Below are 17,982 nucleotides of genomic sequence, written 5' to 3'. Positions count from 1 at the left end.
AAAAGAAAAGCATATGAAAATAAATAAGATCTAGTATTTGACTGCATTGCTTTTCATCCAAAGAGTCTATCATAGTTTTTCTTTCCTTTTCACGTTAGCTGGGGGGGGAAAAATTAGTGCAATGTTGCAACTGTAGATGCAGCACGGCGCCTGCCTGCCTTAGCGGCCGGGGGCCCTCCAGATCCGTACGTGCGGCTGCTGGTGGTGAGTCCCGCGGCCCGGGGCGCTGTGCTCCTACACGTGGATGCCCTTTACCGCCTGCTTGATGCTCTCCAGCAGAGCCTTGCATTCTGGGGAACTGTCCCGCTCCAGATTGCTGTACATGTCTGTGAGCGTGTTGACGTACGCTTCAAAATTCTGCTCGCTGATGGGCCCCTGAAGGAGGACAAAACACGTGGCATCAGTCCCGTGACCCAGGCTGCTGGGAAAAGGGGAGCAAGTCCACAGGGGGTACCGTGACTCTGGCATCAGGGAGGGACGCAGGGAGGCAGGCGGCTGCTCGCTCTTCACTCGGTTAATGGGGGGCGTGCGGCTGCCCGCATTTGGGGGTCAGTTTGGAGCCACGCCAGGTGGAGGTCTCGCTGCTGGGCTGGGCCCTTCCCAGCTGCACCCTCTCCCGAGAGGGGCTCTCGGCCTCACTCACATGCACACGCTCAGCATGGAGACCTCGTCTGCAGCAGGTGGGTGTGGGCCAGGCAGGAGGAGGGCTTTGCTCGTCCGGAAGCTTCCTCTGACAGCCCTGGGCCGCGGTTTCGGGGCTGTGAGGCTGGACAAGGTGTCACCAGCTGTCTGGTGGGAACTGTCCTCTTTCACCCTCAGACTCCTTTGTCCATTTCCCCCTTGAGGGTCAGAGCTAGGCTCTTCCCCTCTCTCTGTCTTTCCAGGTGGAATACGGGATTCACAGAGTCCGGTCTGTTCACCTCCCGCTCTTTGCTCGCGTGCGGGCACCTCCTGTCCCTAAGGTGGGGGCTCAAACAGAGCAGCCCCCCGCAACGTGGAAACCGCACGAGTGGAAGGAACGAGCGGCCGGGGGAGCTGCCGCTCCGCCACTTCTTGGGCCTGCGTTTCCCAGCTTTTGGAAACGTGCCTTACTTATTACTGCGCAAGAGGCCTGCAAGAAGGGACCTGTGAAAGGTCTCAGCGCAAAGGAATAAAGGGTATTACTGTGACTGCTGCTGCGGAAGAGCTCGGCTTTCTCAACGTGAAGCTGATTTCGTTGTGCCCGGCCGAGCACTGACTCTGCCAGCTGCCGGACACACTGCTTTCCGCTCCCTTGTCATTTCTGCCTTTGCCGTGTCACGAGTTTCTAGCTGGACGAGGACCCGATGGCAGAGTGATAAAGGCCACCTCGCTTGTGCTGGCTTTGGAAGCCTCCATCAAACTACGTAAGGCTCAGAGCCTCCATTCCCTCCCCCGTAAGATGGGAGACCAGTGCTCGAAATAAATTGTGAACACTTAGTGGGACCTGCCCCCAAATCACCGCGAGAGTGCCTTGTCTGTAACTATGCAAAGTGCAACTTATCTTGCACGGTAACGGTGATTTTTACGGCGCCACTGAAGAAAAAAATGTTACAGAAAACAAATTTGAAGTATGAGTTAGAGAAATGTGAAGAAATAGCAGAACAAAGAAAAGAAATAATATAACAATAATATTCAATAGGGCTTCCCTGGTGGCGCAGTGGTTGCGCGTCCGCCTGCCGATGCAGGGGAACCGGGTTCGCGCCCCGGTCCGGGAGGATCCCACGTGCCGCGGAGCGGCTGGGCCCGTGAGCCACGACCGCTGCGCCTGCGCGTCCGGAGCCTGTGCTCCGCGACTGGAGAGGCCGCAACAGTGAGAGGCCCGCGGACCGCAAAAAAGAAAAAAAAAAAAAATAATAATAATAATAATATTCAATAATTACCTTAATACTGGCCATACAGTAATCATTTATTTTCCTTTGGGGTCTTTTTTATTACATTATTGATTTTTTTAAAAAAATATTGTTTTTTTTTTCTTATTGTCAGGAGACGTATTTGGCATTGGTGAAGATGAGGGCTCCATGCTGGGAAGTTGGACAGATTGAGAGATTTCTTGCTTTCAGGAAAACCAGTCCCATTTCTTTATTAAATTGCTGCTTTTTCAAACCCTTCTGTATATAAAATTTGCAGCTGTGGAAAACTTGTTCTAAACATGCCTGTACTGAGGAAATGAAAAGCATTCAACAATGCAGCCCTCTTCCAAGTGTTTATTATATTTATGAAAATGTAAAGGAAACCAATTTTCTATGAATTTTAAATAGTTGCAATGCCTCAAGCATATGTTTAGGCTTTGGAAGTAGGATACCTTGCTCACTCTTGTGCTTTTTATTCTATATGAGGAGTACTTAAGTATGTTCTTCGTACTTAGGTAAAGACGCAGATGTAGAGAATGGACTTGAGGACACGGGGAGGGGGAAGGGTAAGCTGGGACGAAGCGAGAGAGTGGCGTGGACATAGATACACTACCAAATGTAAAATAGATAGCTAGTGGGAAGCAGCCGCAGAGCACAGGGAGATCAGCTCGGTGCTTTGTGACCACCTAGAGGGGTGGGATAGGGAGGGCGGGAGGGAGACGCAAGAGGGAGGAGATATGAGGATATATGTATACGTAGAGCTGATTCACTGTGTTACACAGCAGAAACGAACACACCGTTGTAAAGCCATTATACTCCAATAAAGATGTTAAAAAAAAAAAAAAAAAGAAAGCATGGGTCTCAGATTGTGTAAGCCACGTTAGCAAGCTTTCCATTTGGAAACAAATTCTGAGAGCAGGAACTCTGGCCTCCAATTTTCATTTACGTTATAAACCTACTTTCAAATAACCCCCCATCACCTGTGAATGACTCCTGCGGTATCAGAAGCCCTTGGTCGTGACACAGGGTAAACGTAAACATCCCTCACGTTCCCAGGGACGAAGTGGGGGCGGCTTGTCCCCTCGGAGCCGACTTTCCGCCCCAGCCCTGGGTGACGGCCCGCCAGCAAAGGGGAGCCCTGGGACGGGGCGGCGCGGCCTCAGACTCACCATCTGTGGGAGCTGGATGTCAGCGAGGCTGGACATGAGGGCCTGGCTCAGGCCCGCCAGGTCCTGCAGCAGACTCTCGTTGCTCTGTTCTATCAGTCTGTTTTCCTCCTCTATCGTCTTTAAGTTGCTCTCCATAGACGTGATCTGCAATGGAAAGAACTTGGCAACGTGGGGAGCGGAGTTTGGAAGGGCCGGGCTTCGGCGGAATCCGGTGCTGCTCTGGCATGGCCACCTGTCCTCACGAAGCAGCAGCCCTGGCTGCCCCCCATCGCTCTGAGGGCTGGGACCACGGTCCCAAGCGCGTCTCTTCGGCCCAGATTCGCCCACGCCTGCGGAGCCACACCTCCACGCGGCTGTAAGGTGGACCTCAAGGGCAAACCTTCGCTACTTCCCCAAACCCGCTCCCTACGCAGCCCCCTCCTTCCCAGCTGACGGCACCTTGCTCTCTGTCCAGGCCTGGGAGGCGGCCCTGACAGCGCTTTCTCTCGCGCTCCGTGTCCGCGGGGCTCCCCCGTCAGAGGGCCCAGGATGGGGACGGCGCTCACCTGCGCCGCTGCTGCCCCGGCCCAGCCACCGCGGTGACCGTGGCCCCTTCTCAGCGGCGGCCCTGCACCCGGCCGGGCGCCACCCAACCCCTCGCTGACCCGTCTCCACCCCACCTACCCACGCGGGTCTCCTCAGATGTCAGGCGGATCGTAGGTCACATATGGTCGCGTTAACCCTTGGCTCTAAACCCCGTAATGGTCCTGCGTTCATTCAGAATAAAACCCAACGTCTCAAAAAGGGCCTGCGAAGCCCTGTGTGTCCCCGGGGACTCACCTCCTATAACCCCCAGGTCACTGACCTGTAGCCACACTCACTGCTATTTCTCAAAACGCTGGGCCTTCTCAAGGGTCAGGCGTTTTGCACTGGCTGCTTCTACTGTTGGAAACACTCCCCGCCCCCGCTCCTTCCCGTTGGGCTAATGCCCTCAGCTCCTCAAGTGTTGCCAAAGGTTTCCTTCTTCCCGTGGCTGAGCCCCGCCCTCCTCTCTGTCCCGATGGAGCCCTGGCTGCTTCTCCCCACGCCCTGCCCCCGAGCGATGTAAGTTATCGCTTAGGATTTTGTGTTACCGTTCACCTCCCCTTCTAGACTGTCAGCTCCGTGAGGGCAAAGGCCTTTGCTTTCTTCACTAATGGCTCTCAAGACAAGTTCTCATGATTGGGAAAACCACGCATGAGCTCTCTTTGTAGCTTGGATTGCTATCAATGGAAGATTGTGACACTGGTCACGCAGAAACCTGCTTTTCAGATGGACCAAGAGCTTCTGTTTCAGGCTCCTGCCAGTGAAGACTTCTGAGAGTCAGTAACCTCAGTGGCCCAAAGCCCACGTTTCAGGAGGGGAGAAAAGGGAGACAGACACTTCAACTTAACTTTGTCTCATTCTTTTCTTTTGATTTACTGCAGTAGAGTTATTATGAGTCTTTTTAAAAATCCTGGACTGGGGAGCTCCCTGGTGGTCCAGTGGTTAGGACTCGGCGCTCTCATTGCTGGGGCCCGAGTTCGATCTCTGGTTGGGGAGCTAAGATCCCGCAAGCTTTGGGGCACGGCCAGAAACCAACCAACCAACCAACCAAAAAAAGACAAAAAACAAATCCTGGACTGGACTTTTCATTTCCTTGTGGGTAAATTTAATCAGGGGCTGGGCCAGACCCAGGAGAATGCAGAATTGAGAAATTGCTTGCATTTTCAATAAAGAATGTCAGGAAAATCTGGGAAAAGATCCATTTCTATCAAAGACGGACTCATTCAGAGGTGTTCTAGAAAAACTAAATTTAAAAAGTTGCATTGTTTTGCTTGAATTTCCAATAAAACTAAGGCCTCCCATATCTTCTCATGACGGTTCTTCTAAAGCACCACATACTCTAGAGGCTCTGAAATTACAGGATGATCGTCTTACTTGCTGATAAAGCCTCTGGTGCACCCAGGGCAAAAATGTGAGCAGTTTGGCCTACAGCTGCCAAACCAGTGATCGCCCAGGGTGATCCACGTATTCAAGCCTTCACAAGGACTGTGTACAGGAGACACACTCTGTGTGTTCACTGCAAAAGATCCGCATGTTTTTTGTTTTTCTTAAAATTTATTTTATTTTATTTATTTATTTTTGGCTGCGTTGGGTCTTCGTTGCCGCGCGCGGGCTTTCTCTAGTTGCGGCGAGCGGGGGCTACTCTTCGTTGCGGTGCGCGGGCTTCTCATTGCGGTGGCTTCTCTTGTTGCGGAGCACGGGCTCTAGGCACGCGGGCTCAGTAGTTGTGGCACGTGGGCTCAGTGGTTGCGGCGCACAGGCTCAGTAGTTGTGGCGCACAGGCTTAGTTGCTCCACGGCATGTGGGCTCTTCCCGGACCAGGGCTCGAACCCGTGTCCCCTGCATTGGCAGGCGGATTCTTAACCACTGCGCCACCAGGGAAGTCCGGTAAGTTTGCTTGTTATCATAGGGTTTAATAGTTCAATGTGTTCCCTCCATTTAGGATTATAATTACCTAAAGATAACTCACTGCTCTCCTTCCTTCTCCTTTCCTCCATCCCTTCCCCCACTCCTTCCTTCCTTCCTTCCTTCTTCGTTTTTGTTTTTTTTTTACCTGCGTCTGGAGTTTCATCATATCTGCTTCAATTTTAAGGTTGGACTCATTGAGTTCCTTTATTTCTTCATCCAAATGCCTAATTTCTTCATCACTCTCTATACCTGTAAAAAGTCAGACTCTTTTAGTTCAAACAGAAAATAAGAGACTGAGACAAATCTGAGCCCTTTCACATTGAATTTGTGGTTTGCTAAGTGAAAATGAGACTTTAATTTGAAACGCTGAATTTTTACCCATATCCAAGATTCTAAAAAAGTGGGTTCAAAGAGTTGCAGGATTTACTTCCTCGGTAAGAAACGCCCCAGCGTTTAATGTAGGTCTGCTGTGTTCCGGGTCTGCTGCTGGACAGGTTCACAAGGAACTTCTCCTTTGAACTTGGCTGGACCCTGTGGGGCAGGTGTCATCACCCTTCCTTCCCCCCCACAAAGGCCAGAGCTTCACAGGGGCTAAAGGAGGCCACGGTGACCCCCGATGGGGCCGCATCACCTGCCCCGGGGCCAAAGGAAGGGGCAGAGCCTGCCTCAGCGCCAAAGCCCGGGCGTTCTCTCTTGTGCGATGCTGCCAGGACGGGAAGACTTGGATTGTGCTGATTAACGAGCAAGCGTGCGGGATCTTATGAGCCATTATTAGAGGCGGAGGGGGGTCCTGGCAGGTGGGCTCGAGCCCAGGGACACACAGCTTGGCTTCCCCCTGGACTAGGGTCAGTAGCAAATGCCGTCCGGGGAGAGGGTGGCTTTGGAGTTTGAATGCTGCCTGGCTCTTGCTCCTGAACTTGGGTCCCTTACTTCACGTCCTTGTGCTTCAGTCAAATGTTGTGAGAATTAACGCAATAAAACATAAAGTGCTGAACATACAACAGGTTCTCAATGCACGGGAGTTATTTTCCCATCATTCTTTTAAAGAAGGAATATGAATACGTTTTAAAGATTTTAAAAAGCTGGGAAAAGGAGCTCATATTCAGGATGCCAGAAGCAGGGTTTAAGGTCATTTCAAGTCCAGAATGATGACTGTAAACCCAGAGATGGCAATTCAGCGGGATAAACGTGAATGCCAGCATTTCGATTCAGCGAGACCAATGCATGGGAGCCGGGTGGGGAGAGCTGACAGTCTGTGTGGAACAGCTCTAGGCTCTGGTACTTTCCTGGGTCGCTAGGTACACAGCTGAGACAGACCTACGATAGCAGGATGTGTAAGGCGCGAGTGGTGTATTCTTCACGGAAGCACAACCTGGCAACAAGCCACTCTCCTTAAGAGCCACACACGGATTTAAAAGATGGAGTGACGCGTTCAGAGAAATAAAGTAACAACAGGCCACAGTCCTCAGCTTGGTTCTAGCCACGTGCTGAAGACGCCATCAGATAAAATCCCCACAGCAAAGTAATTGTTTTGCCTTTGTTTCCCAGATGCGTCAGGATGATCTTCGAAGGAAAACAACACACGCCTGAGAGAATGCCGGTGAGAACTCAAGAAAAGTACTCAAGAATCAGAGGGACACAGGAAGATCCAATAGAGACCTCAGCTCAGCCACTGTGTATATTAACTGTGGTCGGGGGTTGACACTAGCTAGGGAGGCATGTAGAGAGATAGAGACGCTAAATTAAACCACGTGGATTCTCCATAAAAATACCATTCTGAGGGTAGAGCAGCATTTAAGCATTCAAACATAGGTGCCCCAAACTTGAAATCTGATAGAGGGCTTACCACCAGGAGCGTTTCAGTAAAGAATGTCAGGAAAATCTGGGAAAAGATCCATTTCTATCAAAGACAGACTCATTCAGAGGTGTTCTAGAAAAACTAAATTTAAAAAGTTGCATTGTTTTACTTGAATTTCCAATAAAACTAAGGCCTCCCATATCTTCTCATGACGGTTCTTCTAAAGCACCACATACTCTAGAGGCTCTGAAATTACAGGATGATCGTCTTACTTGCTGATAAAGCCTCTGGTGCACCCAGGGCAAAAATGTGAGCAGTTTGGCCTACAGCTGCCAAACCAGTGATCGCCCAGGGTGATCCACGTATTCAAGCCTTCACAAGGACTGTGTACAGGAGACACACTCTGTGTGTTCACTGCAAAAGATCCGCATGTTTTTTGTTTTTCTTAAAATTTATTTTATTTTATTTATTTATTTTTGGCTGCGTTGGGTCTTCGTTGCCGCGCGCGGGCTTTCTCTAGTTGCGGCGAGCGGGGGCTACTCTTCGTTGCGGTGCGCGGGCTTCTCATTGCGGTGGCTTCTCTTGTTGCGGAGCACGGGCTCTAGGCACGCGGGCTCAGTAGTTGTGGCACGTGGGCTCAGTGGTTGCGGCGCACAGGCTCAGTAGTTGTGGCGCACAGGCTTAGTTGCTCCACGGCATGTGGGCTCTTCCCGGACCAGGGCTCGAACCCGTGTCCCCTGCATTGGCAGGCGGATTCTTAACCACTGCGCCACCAGGGAAGTCCGGTAAGTTTGCTTGTTATCATAGGGTTTAATAGTTCAATGTGTTCCCTCCATTTAGGATTATAATTACCTAAAGATAACTCATTGCTCTCCTTCCTTCTCCTTTCCTCCATCCCTTCCCCCACTCCTTCCTTCCTTCCTTCCTTCTTCGTTTTTGTTTTTTTTTTACCTGCGTCTGGAGTTTCATCATATCTGCTTCAATTTTAAGGTTGGACTCATTGAGTTCCTTTATTTCTTCATCCAAATGCCTAATTTCTTCATCACTCTCTATACCTGTAAAAAGTCAGACTCTTTTAGTTCAAACAGAAAATAAGAGACTGAGACAAATCTGAGCCCTTTCACATTGAATTTGTGGTTTGCTAAGTGAAAATGAGACTTTAATTTGAAACGCTGAATTTTTACCCATATCCAAGATTCTAAAAAAGTGGGTTCAAAGAGTTGCAGGATTTACTTCCTCGGTAAGAAACGCCCCAGCGTTTAATGTAGGTCTGCTGTGTTCCGGGTCTGCTGCTGGACAGGTTCACAAGGAACTTCTCCTTTGAACTTGGCTGGACCCTGTGGGGCAGGTGTCATCACCCTTCCTTCCCCCCCACAAAGGCCAGAGCTTCACAGGGGCTAAAGGAGGCCACGGTGACCCCCGATGGGGCCGCATCACCTGCCCCGGGGCCAAAGGAAGGGGCAGAGCCTGCCTCAGCGCCAAAGCCCGGGCGTTCTCTCTTGTGCGATGCTGCCAGGACGGGAAGACTTGGATTGTGCTGATTAACGAGCAAGCGTGCGGGATCTTATGAGCCATTATTAGAGGCGGAGGGGGGTCCTGGCAGGTGGGCTCGAGCCCAGGGACACACAGCTTGGCTTCCCCCTGGACTAGGGTCAGTAGCAAATGCCGTCCGGGGAGAGGGTGGCTTTGGAGTTTGAATGCTGCCTGGCTCTTGCTCCTGAACTTGGGTCCCTTACTTCACGTCCTTGTGCTTCAGTCAAATGTTGTGAGAATTAACGCAATAAAACATAAAGTGCTGAACATACAACAGGTTCTCAATGCACGGGAGTTATTTTCCCATCATTCTTTTAAAGAAGGAATATGAATACGTTTTAAAGATTTTAAAAAGCTGGGAAAAGGAGCTCATATTCAGGATGCCAGAAGCAGGGTTTAAGGTCATTTCAAGTCCAGAATGATGACTGTAAACCCAGAGATGGCAATTCAGCGGGATAAACGTGAATGCCAGCATTTCGATTCAGCGAGACCAATGCATGGGAGCCGGGTGGGGAGAGCTGACAGTCTGTGTGGAACAGCTCTAGGCTCTGGTACTTTCCTGGGTCGCTAGGTACACAGCTGAGACAGACCTACGATAGCAGGATGTGTAAGGCGCGAGTGGTGTATTCTTCACGGAAGCACAACCTGGCAACAAGCCACTCTCCTTAAGAGCCACACACGGATTTAAAAGATGGAGTGACGCGTTCAGAGAAATAAAGTAACAACAGGCCACAGTCCTCAGCTTGGTTCTAGCCACGTGCTGAAGACGCCATCAGATAAAATCCCCACAGCAAAGTAATTGTTTTGCCTTTGTTTCCCAGATGCGTCAGGATGATCTTCGAAGGAAAACAACACACGCCTGAGAGAATGCCGGTGAGAACTCAAGAAAAGTACTCAAGAATCAGAGGGACACAGGAAGATCCAATAGAGACCTCAGCTCAGCCACTGTGTATATTAACTGTGGTCGGGGGTTGACACTAGCTAGGGAGGCATGTAGAGAGATAGAGACGCTAAATTAAACCACGTGGATTCTCCATAAAAATACCATTCTGAGGGTAGAGCAGCATTTAAGCATTCAAACATAGGTGCCCCAAACTTGAAATCTGATAGAGGGCTTACCACCAGGAGCGCGCGCGCGCGCACACACACACACACACACACACACACACACACACACACACACGTGCAGGCTCATACAAAAAACTATCGTTTTCAGGACTGAAGCACAAAAGTTCAGCCAGTGTACCCTAATTCACCGAAAGTCTCATTGCTTGACTCTCTCTGCTGGAGATCCTTATTCAAAAGTAAGGAAAAAAAACCCAAGAGATTGTTCTTTAGAGAAAGTTATAGTTATTAGTTCAAATTTGAGGAAAGCTTCCTTCTTGCCTAGTCAAATCGCACTTCCCGCACGGAGGGTGGTTTGGACACAGGACCCGCCGGAGACCAGGGTCCAGACCTCGGGGGGTGGCTGCCCCGCCCTGCCCTCTTACCTCCAGATGCTTTGACCTTGATGGTCATTAGTTCTTCAGAGACCTTGCCCTTCTTGATGGCTTGTGCATTGAGAGGACATCCAGATAAGCTGTGAAAAGAGAAATTATACCGATGTGTGAAACACATATTATTTGGGGGGGGGGGTGGCTGCCCCGCCCTGCCCTCTTACCTCCAGATGCTTTGACCTTGATGGTCATTAGTTCTTCAGAGACCTTGCCCTTCTTGATGGCTTGTGCATTGAGAGGACATCCAGATAAGCTGTGAAAAGAGAAATTATACCGATGTGTGAAACACATATTATTTCTTACAAAAATTAAAATTTCGTACTCACTACTTACTCTTTAAGTCTTTGTCTGCCTACTCATTACATTACAATCTGCAGTCTCTGTGCAGAAAGTAACAATATCTATTAAAACAAAAGCAAAAGGCCCTCAAATAATGTAAAGTGTTTTGTGTTTTTTTCTCAAATCAAAATACAAATAGCTACTGTTGATAATTATCATTTAACTAATTTTGTTAAAATGTTACTATTTTGCATTCATGTAGGGGCCATTTTCTAGTAGTGGTTACTTTATTCAATGTAAATGTAAAACTGTATGTATATATTTTGCATAACATTTGCTCCAGATTAGTCACAAATGCCATGAATAATAAATCTAGTTCTTCCTGTCTTTACACACACTGTCATCTGATCTTTACGGAATATGACTCAAATTGACACAAGCCCCAAATAACATCCCTTCCCCCCGCTTCACGGCAAATCCAGTTTGGGTAGGGGAAAGTTTCGAATTTATTCTTTAACTTTTAAAACATCATTTTTCATTAGAAAATCTCTACCTGAAAGGAACAGAAAAGGCAGGGCTGTAGGTGTATTTAAGCACCCTCACTGCCCAGGCAGTGCGCTGCCCTGCGGGCTCTTTATATGCTTTTCCTGAAGAGCCACACCCTTCAGCCCTGCTTCCTTCCTATAATGTCATCTGTTTTGTTTAAATTACACCAAAATGATAATGACAACATTGAACAATACTTGTTTCCTGTAGTACATGATGAGATGCTTTTGTTGCTCTATGCAGCCATTAATTCGTCATTTGGTTATATTTTTGGAGATATCATTTTTAAATAAAATTAAAAATTATAATTAGCCATTGAAAATATTTTTTCCCAGAGAAATCTGGTTACAATTCATGCATGAAACAATCATTTTCCGTCCAAACAATGGAACACTTGGCAGAGTGAAAGGAGAATATTTCTGAAACAAAGCCCTTAATAAATGTTTGCAGAATGAATATTTTTGTAAGAATTTAAAATTGTTCTATATTAAGATTATACGAAATAAAACAATAATAGATCTGTAATATTACATATAAAAGGAAGGCTCTGTGGTTTGCCAAGGTTTGATAAATTATGAAATATTTTACACAGGAAAAGAAAATAATGGAAAAGCACAAACTGAACTTTGAACCTGATTTTTCTATTTTGGAAGCTGCTCACTAAACAGAGTGGCCTCTATAAGCTGCATTATCTTCCTTTTTTTTTTCCTGGAAAGCTTGTACAAGTCTGTCTTGTTTTCTGTCACATATTGTGTTCCGACAAACGGTCACAAACAGGAGTAACGTTTGGCTGGTAAACTGGATTTTAAAAGTCACCTGTGGGAGGTTTCTAACAAGATGGATGTTAATACCTCCCAAGAACTTCTGTCTCTCCCGTCAAGGGTCTGCACTGTTTCGACAACACAGGGCGAGCGTCCGGGGAGGGGGACGGCCGTGTGGAATGCTAGTGAAACTCCACAACCATGCGCGTTAGAACCGAGTACAGTTAAGTGACGGGAGGGAGGCTTTGGTCTAAAAAATGCCACTGGATGTTTTGTACCTCCCAATGTGGTTACATCTTCCAGGATATAAAACAAATCCTAAATTTAAGAAAACTGGGGCAAGAAAATATTTTTAATGTCCCTTTTCCTTTTGAGGAGGCCACATCCTCCACAAGGCTCAGTCTAGCCGCTCAGGAAAACAGGGAGGTTGGCTGGGCGTCGCCTTTGGGGTTTCGGCTCCGTATTGTAAGGCAGGAGAAACATGCTTTATACAGCTTGGACCAAATTCACAATTCTATGAAGGCAGGGAAAGGCAATTTTTTTTTTAAAGATTTTTAAAAAATTGTTTTTAAAAATTTATTTAATTTTAAAATTTATTCATTTATATATATATTTTTGGCCGCGTTGGGTCTTCGTGGCTGCGCGCGGGCTCTCTCTAGTTGCGGCGAGCGGGGGCTACTCTTCGGTGCGGTGCGCGGGCTTCTCACTGCGGTGGCTTCTCTTGTTGCGGAGCACGGGCTCTAGGCGCGTGGGCTTCAGTAGTTGTGGCACGTAGGTTCCAGTAGCTGTGGCTCGCGGGCTCTAGAGCGCAGGCTCAGTAGCTGTGGCGCACGGGCTTTGTTGCTCCGCGGCATGTGGGATCTTCCCGGACCAGGGCTCGAACCCGTGTCCCCTGCCTTGGCAGGCGGAGTCTTAACCACTGCGCCACCAGGGAAGCCCCAGGGGAAGGCAATTTAAAACTATATCTTCAGCTGCTCTGTGACAGTAAAACGGCAGGTGACAAATCTGTGTGGTGGACATCATTGTTTATAATATGTTAGTAAACCTCAATAAAATTACAGTTATGGTGTGGCACTATATGAGTTCTATTAGTCACAGGACTTCTGGGTTTAAAGCTGCAACCATCCATAATGATGTGTATTTAATATAATATCATTTGTCTTCTCAGTTGCTACTCTTTCAAAGTGGAAGTCTGTAACATGAAGTCTTAAAGAAAGGTTTTAAAGTAATTAGTATGGAAACAAAATGCTGATGTAATGCACAGGTAATTGTTCTCAGCCGTCCTCTAAGGTAAGTTTTGTAATTATTCCCATTTTGCTGCATCTTAAATGGGAAAAGTTACAGAACTTGCCTTAGAGGTCGGCTGAGGAGAGTCTGCATGAGTGCCTGGGGGTCAGGAGGATCCAGGAAACACCGGGGATGGGCTGGTACCCAGCTCGGGAGAGGGGCTCTGGGGTCCCGATGCTGTGAGCTGTGCAGGAGGGAGGCAATCCCTGAACTTCCCTGTGCTCTGATTCTTCTGTCAACGGAGGGTCACCACAGTCCCTGTAGCTTACAGGGTTTGTAAGGGTTTAAAGGGATAAGCCACGTGAGGAACTCAGAACAGGAACTTAGAACGTGAGGAACTTAGAACAGGAACTTAAAACTGCTCTGCTGGGACAGAGCAGCCTGGAATAGCAGTTGGCCTTTGGCAGTGACGGGAAAGAGAACAGAGCAACTCAGGACGTCAGGGTCGAGGACAGGACAGATGAAGGTGCATCGTAGGTCAGTACGTGTGATTCCAGCATGTCATTCCTACTTTAATGACTTATTGCATAGCTACAGGTATAGTAATATCATTGTATGAAAGGGAAAGGAAGTAGTCTGTGCTGAACACCTACTATGTACCAGGCAATAAGCCAGGCATTTTATTATCTTATTTGTTTAAATCCTACGCATAGTAAAGAAAAGCATTCCACCCCAAAGAGAAGACCCCAGGTTAAATATGGGCTCTTAAATCCTTTGAGTAGCAAGAGTGAAAAACAGTGAAATCTGAATTATTCATTTGTCTAAATTCTTAACTGTTTTTCTTCTCCTAGAAAATGATATCTCTGCATTAATACTGCAGCCTATATTTTTGAACTCATAATTTCCTTTTCTTATGATGAAATAAATAGTATGTACACAGGTACATACAACGTGTATTTGCAGTTGAAAGAATACCCTTGAGGGGCATACCTTGAATTTACCTTCAAACACAGCACGCGCTTTGAAGCTTCACCTGCCCCATAGCAATAGCTGTCTCCTGTCCCGCAGAGACAGCCATTAACTCCAACTGCAGATGAAAAATTACCTAGTTTTATAAAACGTGGTTTTGCTACATGCTTTTTCACTCTGTGGGACAGAGTCACACCACGCGTATCCCTCAGCACTCTCTGTCCCGCTCAACACCTGCTCCAAATCCGCCTGTGGTGCCTCTGCATCCACACGGATCTGAGGCCCTGCAGGTGGAACCACGCCCGTGCCCTGCGCTGCAGGGGCCAAGGCGGCGGGCAGGCGGTCCCCAGCCTGGAGCCGGGAAGCGACCTCCTGGCACGCGTCCGCCTCCATCCCCGGGTGCAGGAGAGCCTCTGGGACTGCGCCTGGACGCCTGGCGGCCGGACAGCAGGGCACCCTCACCTGCTCCCTTACATCTGAGGCGTCCGCTTCCTGACATGGTTCTACCAATTCCTCCTCCACGTACAGCCCTGAGGGTCCCTGCAGCTCCACATCCTCACCGGGCCTGGCGGCATTAGGTAAAACCACTCCAGGATTTTTCAAGAGAAATCTGTTGCTCTAACTGAGGGAGGCACTCGCCAGCATTGATGTTTCATCAGCGATGTCAACGTGGATATTCCAGGGTCCGTGGTGAGAAAGCGCAGCTGCTGTGCAGCTACGAGGCTCACCTGATTTGTGGCCGTCCTTCCTGAACAGGAAACGATGGTACAGACCCAGAAGAACACAACGTGCACTATTGTGAATGTGATCAGGCATCTGAGAACCATCAAAAACTAAACCACCTAAAGAGGTCAGGTTTCCTCCATAAGCAGGTGTGGCTCCTGGAAAACTTCATTTCCTGATAACCGTGGACGTGCACCTCGAAAGCGGAACCAGCTTTGCTCTGTTGGCATGTCCTGCCCGTAAGCAGAGCGTCAGGACTCACACAGCTTCGTGAGATCTTAAGTCTGTACTGTGCAGCACAGCCCCACGGCCAGAGACGTGTGCAGTGAAGCTTCCAGCTCCGCTCCTTGATGTAGAATGTGGACAAAAGCCTGGTTTAAGATCAGTGCTCCTGACACAGGGCCTGGTTGAAATACATGCCACTCAATGATGAAGGAACTGAGTCTTTGTGAAGCTAGGAAGGGTTTTCTCAATCTCTCGTGTCCTCTGTGTACCTAGTAATCGCTGTGTCCTTTTCCTTCTGGCCGCTGGGGATGACACACAGCTTCCCGGCTGCAAAATGACTGCCATGTGGTCTGAAGTGGAGCCAGTTCACGAGCGGAAGGGTGTGACATAAACACGTAAAGTGAACGTTTACAATCACACAACAGGAGTGAGTAGCTATCTGAACCACTGACAGAACCATTAAAAGAAGCAGCACGAGCAATATTTTAGAATAAAAAGAACCACAAGCACGGTTTCGAAAGCGGTTGAAAATCGTGCCGTGAATTTCAGAAATAGAGAAAATAACATTTTCCATCCTTCAAACTGGTCCAGTATCTACCTGGCAAGACTCACTACTTGGACATCTAAAGTGCTATGATTAATGACCTTGAGGGGGTCTCTCCCCTCCCCCGGACGATCCAGGTGACAAACAATCACAGCAAGCACACATGAAGAAGCAAAGCTTACCTCCTGTGGGTGACAAACACGTTGTTCACGTGGCCCAGCCCATTGCAGCCGGGCAGCGGGCAGTGGGGAAGTTCCTGTTTGTTCAGCTTCCAGGAGAGGGGGGACCCATTGAGAGGGTTCTCCTTCTGTCTCTTGGCGGCCAGGGGACAGCCAGAAGCCGTGCGGTGGGATGTGTATTTGCCTGATATGTGCCCTTGGCCGTCACACCCGATCACAGGGCACCTGGAGAGACACAGCACAGCCGTTAGCAGCTGGGAGAGACGAGATAAGCCAGGTGAAGCACTGAGGCAAGCGAACGAGGAGGTGGGGTGAGAGCAGAGCACACAGGGGGCGAGTGGGGAAACGACGGCGTCTACCACCTGCCTTCCAACCAGGGAGACAGCGGCACTGGCAGTAAGGATGGTCCGCAGGCTCCCGGCTAAGCAACTGTCTTGCATCATCTCATGTGAGCCTCACTGCTCACCTGGTGGGCAGAGACGCTGTTACCCCGTTTTAGAGGGGCGCAGAATGACTTCTAGAGCTCAGGGGACTTGCCACCAGTTTAGAAGGAGTGGAGTCAAGCTCGCGGCCACACTTGTCAGCCCCAGAAACAACCAGGGAAGCCCTTTGTTACGGGTTACGTTGTCTCCAAACCAAGACCAAGGGTCCAAACGTGTCAACTGGCTCCCCCTCGTCCCAGGGTCCACGGTTCAGAGAACGGGAGCTCTGATTTCCAAAGGTCTAAGTATTGCATGCTGTCGAGCAAGCCTCTGTACGCTTCTGCACCTGTATCTGCATCTGTCACCCAAGACCTGAAGCATGTTTCTCAGAGGAGGGAATTCGCTTTAGATAAAATTGCGCCTTAAGTTTCAGGGGAGCCCGCAGCCATGTGTGTCACTCTAGGGCGTGTCCACGAGGCTGCTTTCCTTGAAAACCGCCGGCAAAGGACGAAGTCCTGCTTTCCTTGGCACCATCAGAGAACCGTGTGAGCAATGCTGCGGACGGGGAGGTGTTCTGCAGCCTCCGAGCTCCCTGCCCTGCTCCCCGGGCCTCGTGATGGACAAGACACGCAGCTGCCTCCCAACCGAAGTCGCCCCGTTTGTCCCGCAAGGGGCCTCTGCCCTGATGCCGCCACCTCAGCCGTCACACTTACTTGAGTTCAGGGTCTTCTTTCTCTTCCTTCGTAGGGGTCACCTTGACACCACCTTTCCTGGCACGAGGGCAGCCGGACAGGCTGAAATACGGACCCAACAAAGAACAAAACAGAAGCATGTGATCTCATGGGCGTGGCTGCCACCGCTGTGGTTTCCATCTCGGGCACGGGGGCGGGGGGGTCAGTCTTACCTTCGGTGGGAGGCATAGTTTCCGGTCACGTGCCCCGAACCGTCACAGCCTGGAGTGGGACACCTGGAAGACACGAGAGCGGAGCTGGGGCCACGTGGGAGTGGCTAGGGGGTCACGACACATCACACAGAGCCAAGCAGTCAAACGGGATGAGCTGATCTGTGGGACTCTTTTTGCTTGTACAGAACTGGTTTTTGGCTAAGAATCCGTTGTTTTTTAAAATAAATTTATTTATTTTTAATTTATTTATTTTTGGCTATGCTGGGTCTTCGTGGCTGCACGTGGGCTTTCTCTAGTTGTGGTGACGGGGGTCTACTCTTTGTTGCGCTGTGCGGGCTTCTCATTGCAGTGGCTTCTCTTGTTGCGGAGCACGGGCTCTAGGCGCACGGGCTTCAGTAGTTGCGGCACGTGGGCTCAGTAGTTGTGGCTCACGGGCTCTAGAGGGCAGGCTCAGTAGTTGTGGCGCACGGGCTTAGTTGCTCTGCGGCATGTGGGATCTTCCTGGACCAGGGCTCGAACCTGTGTCCCTTGCACTGGCAGGAGGATTCTTAACCACTGCGCCACCAGCGAAGCCCTAAGAATCCATTTTTAAAGGAAATGTTAAGATGTGTTAACTGCTGTCCAATGCTTGGAAGACACTGTGTTCATTGTTATCCTGCATTCTTTTTTTCCTTCTTTTTAAGCCTTATTTTGTTAATTGTAGTTGATTTCCAATGTTGTGTTAGTTTCAGCTGTTTAGCAGAGTGATTCAGTTATATATATATGTATATATATACACATATATATACATATATATACATACATATATACATATATATATATACATATATATACAAAAAATGTTTCAGATTCTTTTCCCTTATG

General features: G+C 49.0%; 1 protein-coding gene across 1 annotated transcript in view; it reads right to left on the bottom strand.

Annotated features, from left to right (window-relative positions):
- Positions 1-234: 234 nt before the first annotated feature.
- The window catches only part of ST18 (ST18 C2H2C-type zinc finger transcription factor), a 72,302-nt gene continuing 54,554 nt past the window's right edge, over positions 235-17,982 (bottom strand). The window contains exons 13-19 of the mRNA XM_024127023.1: positions 17,119-17,181; positions 16,928-17,008; positions 15,796-16,017; positions 10,504-10,592; positions 8,262-8,365; positions 3,041-3,184; positions 235-375 (exon numbers count right to left, since the gene is read on the bottom strand). Coding sequence (XP_023982791.1) covers positions 235-375; positions 3,041-3,184; positions 8,262-8,365; positions 10,504-10,592; positions 15,796-16,017; positions 16,928-17,008; positions 17,119-17,181 — 844 coding nt within the window. The remainder of the gene's footprint in view (positions 376-3,040; positions 3,185-8,261; positions 8,366-10,503; positions 10,593-15,795; positions 16,018-16,927; positions 17,009-17,118; positions 17,182-17,982) is intronic.

The sequence above is a fragment of the Physeter macrocephalus genome, chromosome 15 (genome assembly GCF_002837175.3).
Source record: "Physeter macrocephalus isolate SW-GA chromosome 15, ASM283717v5, whole genome shotgun sequence".
NCBI lineage: Eukaryota > Metazoa > Chordata > Mammalia > Artiodactyla > Physeteridae > Physeter > Physeter macrocephalus.
Note: the sequence above shows the minus strand (reverse complement) of the source record. Positions and strands in the feature narration are given on the sequence as shown.